This window comes from Camelus bactrianus, chromosome 2, assembly GCF_048773025.1.
Source record: "Camelus bactrianus isolate YW-2024 breed Bactrian camel chromosome 2, ASM4877302v1, whole genome shotgun sequence".
NCBI lineage: Eukaryota > Metazoa > Chordata > Mammalia > Artiodactyla > Camelidae > Camelus > Camelus bactrianus.
Genome location: NC_133540.1, coordinates 24,614,755 through 24,624,412, shown reverse-complemented (window position 1 = coordinate 24,624,412; position 9,658 = coordinate 24,614,755). Strand labels below are relative to the sequence as shown.

General features: G+C 36.6%; 1 protein-coding gene across 2 annotated transcripts in view; it reads right to left on the bottom strand.

Moving 5' to 3' along the window:
• Positions 1–2,460: 2,460 nt before the first annotated feature.
• Positions 2,461–9,658, bottom strand: part of KLHL2 (kelch like family member 2) — a 113,481-nt gene continuing 106,283 nt past the window's right edge. For both annotated transcript variants that reach the window (XM_074376947.1, XM_074376952.1), the window contains 5 exons: positions 9,547–9,648; positions 8,227–8,355; positions 7,444–7,584; positions 4,761–4,904; positions 2,461–3,576 (listed from right to left, as the gene is read on the bottom strand). In XM_074376947.1, coding sequence (XP_074233048.1) covers positions 3,548–3,576; positions 4,761–4,904; positions 7,444–7,584; positions 8,227–8,355; positions 9,547–9,648 — 545 coding nt within the window. In that variant the 3' untranslated portion in view covers positions 2,461–3,547. The remainder of the gene's footprint in view (positions 3,577–4,760; positions 4,905–7,443; positions 7,585–8,226; positions 8,356–9,546; positions 9,649–9,658) is intronic.

The window sequence follows — 9,658 nt, the reverse complement described above, 5'->3', positions numbered from 1 at the left end:
AAGGATGTGTCTCGTCAGGTCCAGTGACCTCTACCCATTCGTCTGTCCCATTTGTTTGACACCCACTTTCTTTATAAAGTATCATGACAGGAAAGACACTCCTTTGCTTGGCCAGCCTGGCTCTAGACACCCGCCCATACTGGCTGGGGTCCTGGATGTGACTGTGCCGCAGCCCACTTTTCCCTCTGCCCAAACCTGCTGCCCTCCGTCAAGCAGTGTTAAGAGCTTGCATTGCGGGGTCAGACCTGCCAGGCTTTGTCACTCAGCAGTTTGCTCTTAGATAACTTACTTCTCTAAGTTTTATCTAGTACCTCTGTAAAACAGGTATTATAATGATGTTTGTTGTGACAATAATATGATCGTGTATGTGCCCTTTGCACGGTGTCTGAAATACAGGAAGTGCTCAATAATACTACGTTGATTATTCTGACGTAAAATCCTACCACAGTAGATACATTTTTTATACCAGAGCAGGTGTATGTATGTGAAGGGGTCAAGTTATTTTAAATCTCAAAGATTTAGAGCTGAGAGGAAATAGATATGGCTGCAAAACTACAGAAATAAGCTCAACTCACTTATTTCCTTACAATGAAGAAATGGTTCAGTGAACTGCAACAATAGTGGTAATTTACAGAGGGTCTTCTGTATTTCAAGCACACTAACATACATCATTCTGTTCAAACTCCTCAATAACCTTGCAAGTGACAGAGACACTACTGTTGCCATTTTAGAGAAGACGAAGTAAGGGTCAAAGATGAAAAAAATGTGTTTAAAGTCACAGCTAGCAATTGACAGAGGGGGAGGCAAACTCAAGAGCCATCTGATTCCTATAGATTGAACTGCTTTTCCCCTTGGAGTCCTGAAAGCCAGAAACTTGATTCAAAGTGTGATTCCATTTTCCCACGTAGCCTCCTCTCCAAAATGAGACGCTGGCAGCCAGACAAGTCAGTAGGAGGCAATTTGCTCAAGTCCACACTTGAAAGAAAAGGCAGGCTTATTAGCACATCTCTGTGTTATGTTATTCTACCCTTATGCTAATAAAAGTCTCATAACTCATCAGCAGCTGAGATTATAAATACCAGGGTCCTCATGCTGTCTTATAAGGGGTGATAATTAAAAAAAAAAAAACAGGAATCATCTGCCAGAGTCCGTAAGGAACAAGAGGGGAACTGAAAGTAGACACACCATCCACCTTAACACCATCTCTGCTTTCAATCAAGAAGGTGCAGAGCCAAGTGAGGCAGGCAGCAGAGTTGCTTCACAGTACACACAGATTTAGCCTTGAACTTTGTTCACACTGCATGCTGTGTGGATTTCTAAGACTTCTGACCTCTCTATTTTTGTACAATAATAGAACAAGTCAGGAACACTTTTATATGCCTGAAAGTGTATATTCGGAGGGTATATTCAAAGCTCTGAAATCTCAGTTATGAATCTAGCTACTGACAAACCCTGGCAAGCTGTTTTATGGTATAGCGGTCAAATCTTCAAAGAAAGAAAAGACAAAGAGGTATCTGATGTGCTAAGTATTTAAGACTTGGTTACTCTAAGAGATTGTATTTTAAGAAAGGCTTCAAAAAATTTTAGATAAATCTTTAATTGACAGATTCATGGAGAGTTTCATGGAACATTAGTGTTTAAAAGTGATTAGGAAAAGTAATGATACATTTTTCTTGGTGCCACTGTCAGAAGCAGCTAGCAGTGCTCCAAGTTTATTAGATCTTCAACATGTTTGCTGAGAATGGGTGTTCTTGGAGCCACGCTAATGCAGAAATTCATGCTTTCATACGGTGAACACAGGCTTTTTCTTTTTGATTAAATTCTTTATATTTCCACTTATAATGGAATTTTATATATATATATATATGGCATTAAATATATTCTATGTTTAAATGTGAATACACTAGCTAAACAGAACTTTTGCTACAGGTGTACTTCTTTCCTCTTGATTATCGACTATTCTGGCAACAGCTCATGCCTAGCTGTTAAATTCCTGAGGAGCAGCCACCACATCCCTTCACCCCTCTCACGTCCAGCCCCTCAGCTGGCCACCTCACCCCTATTTCCTTAATTCTTTTTATTTGGTATCAAAACGGTAATTTATTTCTCAGTTGCTTTACTGTAGGTATTTTCACTTTGACTTTCCTTTTGGCCCATGCTAGTTGTTTTATTTTGTGTCCTGCCCATATCAGGGATAGAAGAACACAATAACTTTAAATTTCACCAGTCCTTGGGAGACTTTTGCCTTGACTTTGCTCAACTTGAAGAAGTTGAAGTAGCTTCTTGGAAAACAGTTTTCAGTGCCTTCAGTTACTGATTTAACAGACTTGCCTTGTAGGTTACTTGAGCAACAAATTCAAAATATTGATTTATGAAGTTAGCAAATGCAAATTTTATAAAAGAACACAAAAAGTGAGCAGGCAACTAAATAGATAAAAATCAAGGACAACGTGAAACAAATAATATACAAACTTTTATTCAAAGTTAATTCAAGAAAGACATGTTTTGGTCATTTTTAAAGTGAGATTAATTGAACATCTCAGAAAAATTGTATCTGATCAACGCACATAGCTACTGACAGAAAGTTCTCTCTTCTGTTAATAGCAGCTAAATTTATTCACACAGAAAAAATTCTTAAGACCATGCAAATTCAGTTGAATTCCATACATTCATTGTATTCATCAAAAACCTGCAGTAATGTTCATGCCGAAGTGTTACTTTAAGAAAAAAATTAAAAATACACACCAAAACATGACCAAGATTAAACCAAAGAAAATAATAAATAAGCATAATTTATATTTTAAAAAAGTTTGGCATCACACATGTATTCAAGTGTGTCACACCGTATTCATTCCTCAGAAGTGGCATTTTAAAGTGTTAAGCATTGTTAAATATCAAAAAATACAACTCTGTTTTACAATGTAGTACTGGCATAATTCAAAGTACTGTGCCAATTATAAATAGTATAATCAAGTTTCAAACATCTTTTCAAACATATTTAAAGGAAAGCATATAGACACACATTTATATGCACACAAATTATTATACTCATGTAATCAAACATTTTATAAAAGCAAACAGTTTTATCCCTCAATTAGTTTGTATACGTACATAAGATTTTAATACCTGTTCAAAGATTTTCAGTTCTTGTGTATACAGATTTTCAAGAGAAGGAATAAAGAGGAAATTTAGTTTTACAGGAACACAAATTACTTTATCCCCCTTCAAAAAATAATCCATAGTCATTCAAGGTGGATTAACTAGTCTTTTTGAAAGCAACTGTTGTCCAAAGACTGCAGAACAATCCTGCAGTCCAAGTTTCTTATTAAAATTCAGTCAGCTGCTGCTCATTGCAGAGAAAGCCTACGCGGTGCATCTACCAAAAATAATCTTCAGTATCTGAGGCCTATAAAGGCAGATGATCTTACCTTCTGCGGAGACTCACAGTGCAGCTACAAGTGGAGAAGTGCTCGACTCTCAGTCACTTCAGAAGTACTTGTTGAAGCCTGCTTCTCATGTGTAAATATGCCAAAAATGTCCTTCGGGCTCATAATGGTTTATCAATAACTGTGACTCCTGAACAAAGAAATGAAGAAATAAGACAGAAGTCACAGGAAGCATTCTGTATCTCTGAGAAAATACGGAATTTTTTATTCTATTACTTAAGTAACAGGGGCTGAACAGATCATGATGTTTCAAAATCTCTTTCTTTTGCCCTACTATCATTTTCATCTAAACGACAATGAAATCTTTGTTTAAAAATCACGGCCCAAAACTACATCGGACTATTTGAACTAGTCTCTTGTTCTTCACAGTTACAATTAAGGGAAAACAATTTCACTCAGGAAATACTAAAATCCACCTAATACTCAAAGGGGTACAAAGAAACTTTTGAGAGTGATGAATATTTTCATTATGTTGATTGTGGTGGTGGTTTCATGGTTATGTACATATGTCAAAACTAATAAAACTGTTCACTTTAAATATATGCTACTTATTCTATGTCAATTATATCTCAATGAAGCTGTTTAAAAAAATTCACGTAATTTTTAGGAATGCTATTCTGGGATCCTACTGTATATATTCCACTAGGTGCTGTTTTGGATGATACATAAAGAACAGTGATGGCTAATTAGTATAAACTTCTTTTTTCTCCACTGTTGGATCAATATTAGAATGTCACTGAAACATTCTAATATTAAAGCAATATAAATATGTATCATCAGAATAATTAATAAGCAACTTACAATTTTAAAGACTCAGTGTTGTATTTATTAGGAGTATTATCATTTCTCTTACTAAAAGAATGGACCAAAATGGTATTTTATAATTCAATCCGTGCTGTGCTTAAGGAAGAAAAGGACTCTGCAGCCTCACTGTAATACTAACACATGGAGCCCATCTGGGGCAGACGTTGTAGGGGTTGTATCTTATGGATGTCAGAGTAATTAAAGGCTTGCCACGTAGTGAATTCCACACCACTGCATACAGATGTTAGTTTAGCCATATTACATTTTATGATGATTCTACACTGGGAAGATTTGTGAGTTTGAACACAAATGACTGCACAATGACAGAAGAATACTTGTGTTTTATTTCAGGATACACATATCCTATACTAATTAATTTGAGAATGAGAAATAAAATATACTTTGAGAAAAGACTCTTTCCTGACATAAAATGCTCTTCATGTAAAAATTATAATGATGTAATCTTTTTGTGTTACAATAGAAGACTGTGAGAAAACTGAAGATTATTACCTGCGTAACTTCTCCCTGTGCTCATACAAGATGACACAACTGTCCATTTATCAGTCGTTGGGTTATAATATTCTACCGATGCCAAGTTACAGGAACCATCATCCCCTCCAACGACATATAACAGACCATTTACTGCACAAACTCCTTTAAAAAATTACAGAGAGAGAATAATTATTTTAAGAATTTGGATGAATACAAATATCTCTGTAAGTGTCTGATGAGGTGATCAGGAGACACTTACTTCCTTGGAAGAGGCAAGAAGAGAAGATGGGGAGCCCAGAAAGAATTCCTTAATAAAAACCTACTGTAAGGTCCTACCCATGTCACTTACGCCATAGTTGCTTTATATACGCATTATTTCATTTAACCTTCACAGTAACCTTACTTTACAGGTTAGAAACTATTTTACTTTCTACTTTATTAAAACAAAAAAAAAGAAAATTAAAAGTCAAAGAAGTAGAAACTCTTCCAAAGTCAGCATCTAAGGGAATGCTAAGGAAATAAATATATATATATATTTCACCTTCTACTATATATAGTAGAAGGTAAAAATGATTCTAAATTTTAATCAAACTGACTGATTATCTATTTTAGCTCCTTTAAAAGGGGAGAACAGTATTATTTATTTCATTATTAATAGAATAACATGGGGGGGTTGGCAAAAATTAAAAACATCTAGAAAAGTATAAAAAAAAAAGACTACCGCTAGTCCTATATCACTCAGAATCCTGATAATTGAAATTCTGATCTCTACTCTTGCAGGACGCATATATACTCAAGACACTCCTTTTTTTTAACCCCAGAGTAGCTCACAGTACACATGTTACACATGCTACTTTTTACTCACTCCCACTAAACAATACATACCTTGGAGATTTCCCCAAGTTAATAAATACAGATCTACATAATTTTTAATGCCTGGATAGTATTCCATTCATGATAATACCATAATTTATTTGTCTTTTACTGATGGGTTTCAAGTTAGTTTCAGTTTTTTTGCTCTCATCAATGATGTTGCAATGAACAAAGATCCCTCTTACACACATTTTTGCATACTTGTGCAACAGTTCTCTTAACGTAAATTTTACAAAGGAAACTGCTGACTGAAAAGGTAAACACCTTTTAACAGCTCTTTATTTCAATTTATTTTTTAAAAAGCATATTTAATAATTTTAAACAAGATTCAGAGCTTTTTATGAACTAGCATTAAACAAAACATCCAGAAGGATGCTGCCCGCACAGTGGTCCCTGGAGTTCTGTAGACAGTTTTGCTAACACAATTAACAGGTGCTTGCAGATTTCTAGTATAAAACAATGAGCCCAATCTCTATATAGCATTTAAAGTGCACCAGCAACAGTGGCTTCTATGCAAACAGAGCAGATCTTCTCTCCTCAAACTCAAATGTGTTACTATTCTAGCCTCTTGACAGGAAGCAAACTCCTATCATTTAAAGGTAATTCAAGCACCTGAAAAGCAAGAGTGGGATGACAATAGCTCTACATACACAAATCATCTCCTTATTCTGCTGGCTGGAAGAAGTGAGCTAATTTTGATTTGAAAACAGTAAAACAAGGGTAGAGAAAAAATAAAATTGGAATAATCTATAAGAAAGTAATAATGAAAGTTCAAACTGCAACTAAATTCCCTAATCCAGGAAGCACATACCCATACGCTTTTCTAAATTCACGTGCTGGAGACAAGCACTTATTCGACTTAGGGACCAGACGTGTGGGTTTTTCCATGGTTCTGGACTATCCATAGTTGAGGGGGTTTTAGTACTTCACCAAGCACAGCTGACTGTGTGAGATGGAAGGTCTAGTAGGATGAACTATATATTCTGTTCTGCAGTGGGAGTTCTTGCAGTCCTACATACTTAGTCTCCCTTAGTGATCACATTGAAATTAAAGAGAAATTAAGGAGAGTGTTTCTGGGGGAATGGAGGGTGCATCCTGCAACACCATCCAATGGTGCACAGTGAGTTTGAGAATCATCAGGAATTTATTTTGGATTATGAGAACTGGCATGAAGATAACGGTGTTTCCAGGAAGACTAGCATTTCCCAAAATCAGCACCTAGCTACCCTGAATCCATTTTCCATTTCTATTTCCCTTCCATATATCTTCTTTTTAAGCAGTTAGTTCCCTAATCTTGAAGACCTCAGCTTTCTTAAAATTACTGTTGTTGTTTTAGCTTTTCCATTTTCTAGAAATCCTTAACTGTATTAAATTGGAGTTACCTTCTTCAGGCTTCCCCTCCAGATTCAGATTAACAACCAGCTTCTTAATCTGGTATAAATATTTACTCAACTAGGCTAAATGCCTTGAGAACTGGGCTCCAGAACATGCTACCTGGTAGGGACTCAAAAAGGTTTGTGCTGAGAATGGATGAATTCAAGTATCAAATAAAGAGGGTTCCTCCTCTAATTTAGTTTCTATGATCATTACCAAAAAGCAGCCTCTAACAGAAGTTATAAGTTAACTGAAGGATCTCATCAATGTGCTATGCTGCAGACACTAAGCTAGGCATTCACTATATAAGATTATTACGAAAGTTTCTGCCTAAAAGAGCAAGTCTATTAGGGAAACTCAGATCAGTAAAAGAACAATGGAAATACACAGTGATACTAGTAAAACTTTAAATAGAATTCAACATAAATTTCACAATCATAAACTAGACAAATACCTGCATTTCTCCTGCACATGTTCATATCTGCAACCTGTCTCCATGAGTTGGTGGCAGGATCATACACTTCGACACTTTTTCGCACTAGAGGGCCATCATGACCCCCTACAGCATACAATAAGTTGTTTAACACACCAACACCTGTAAAACACAAAGAACCAAAGTATAGTAAAGGGGACAAGAAATTTATAACATATTAGGGTTTATTCAAATGACTTTCAAATAAAACTTCTGAAATGATTATTCATAGTAAGTCAATATTCAAAAGTAAAACCTAAGAAATGAAAATGAATAGAATTCCAAATAAGAATCTCAATAAGAACTACTGTTCTAAAAAAGAAGCATGTCAAATAGAATAAAAATAAAATGCAGCTGAAAACAGAGAGGGAAGTCCTTTAACATAACCCTTCTGAAAACAGCTTTCATGATAAAAGCAAACAAGTATTAAAGCAAAAAATGTGTAAGAAATGGCTCTCAAAAGAGCTGATTATTAAGCAAGTTCCCCAATAAGCACTAGAAACAAAAAAGTAAACGCAATGCCAAACAATATAAACAATGAAATGAAACAGGAAAGAGGTCTTTAACACGGCACTTCAGAAATTTTACGAAGTGAAATTTAAATGCAGCAGTCTACTGCTCTACACGCATAATTCAAAAGACATTTTAACAGTGTCACTAGAATCAGGACATATTTTCCGAAAACATAAAAAGATGCCGACAAATCACTGTTTAATTGTCTTCCATCATCTCCGTGCTCCAGGCGCTGCCCGCGGTCCCACTCACCGGCCCCGCTGCGCCGGGTGCTCATCTCCGCGATGTAGGTCCACTCGTTGGCCGCGGCGCTGTAGCACTCCACCGTGCTGAGACACTGACGCGACGCGCCATCGTAGCCCCCGACAGCGTACAGCAGGCCTAGCCACGGAACCACAAGGAGAGTCAGGTTCATAAAAAGCTGTTTTTTTGCAAATCAGAAAAGAATATATTTTTCCTTTGTGGTAGCAGAGTTTCCCTTTAAAGCGTTACTGGTTTTTACAAACTACTAAAATCTTATCTAATGGTGAGAGGTGGAGTTATCCAGTCACATTAAGAAGATCTGTGGGACATATACGGTGATACTAATTTAACACGTTCATCTGACTGACAGAACAGAAAGGACACTCATTATGCCTTTGGGTAACACTATTTGGTAACGGCACAACATCCTGGAAAATCAAATTAAATATCAAAGTTACCTCAGTAAATTGAAAAAAAAAGTTAAATCAAGAATTAGCACCAGTATACCATGAAATATTATTTGGCAACAAAAAGAAATGAGGTACTGGTAAATGCTACAGCATGAATGAACCTTGAAAACATTACGCCAAGTCAAAGAAGCCAGTCACAAAGGACCATATACTGTATGATTTCATTAATATGAAATGTCCGTCAGTGGAAAATTTATACAGAGATAGAAAGTAGAGTAGTGTTTGTTGAGGGCTGGGAGGAAGGGGGTGACAGTCAAGGGAGTAGGGCTGCTTTTTGGGATAATAAAAATGATTTAACATGAATTGCATACATGTACACTGGATTGTACACTTTAAACAAGTCAATGATATGGTATGTGGAGTCTATCTCAGTAAAGCTGCTAAAAAAAGTCAGTGCAGAGGATTATACCCACCTTGGGGAGGGGAGTGGGAACACACAAAGTTATACAAGCAATTAAAAAAAAAATCACACAAAAAAAATCATACTTACAGCCTTTCTTAAGGGGGGGACAAGGTAGGATATAAATAAAGAACTGTGGCAACCCATCCCTTAAATGTTAAACAGCCGTTCTCCAAATGTAAAATTTCATATTCGTGTCATCCGGTTTGTTCCCCAAACCACAGTATTAAGAGGAGTTAGTTTTATGTAGGTTACGGGGAAGGGGGAAGGAGAGGCCAGAGGGTGGGCTGCCTTATATAGGTTAGTATATAGACGAGCCGATTTCAAAAAAAGGATAACGAATATTTTACAATAACCACTACTTTCTCTCTTTAAATGATCACTTCCTTGCCCATTTAGAAAGCTGGTGTCCAGGTGACCGGGAAGAACCACTCCTAACAACCAGGAGGCCAGCCGTACCTCCAACGACACCGACGCCCACACTGCTCCTCCTTGTGTTCATCGGGGCCACGTGGAACCACTCGTTAGACTTGATGTTGTACGCCTCCACGGAGGACAGACCTGCAGGGAA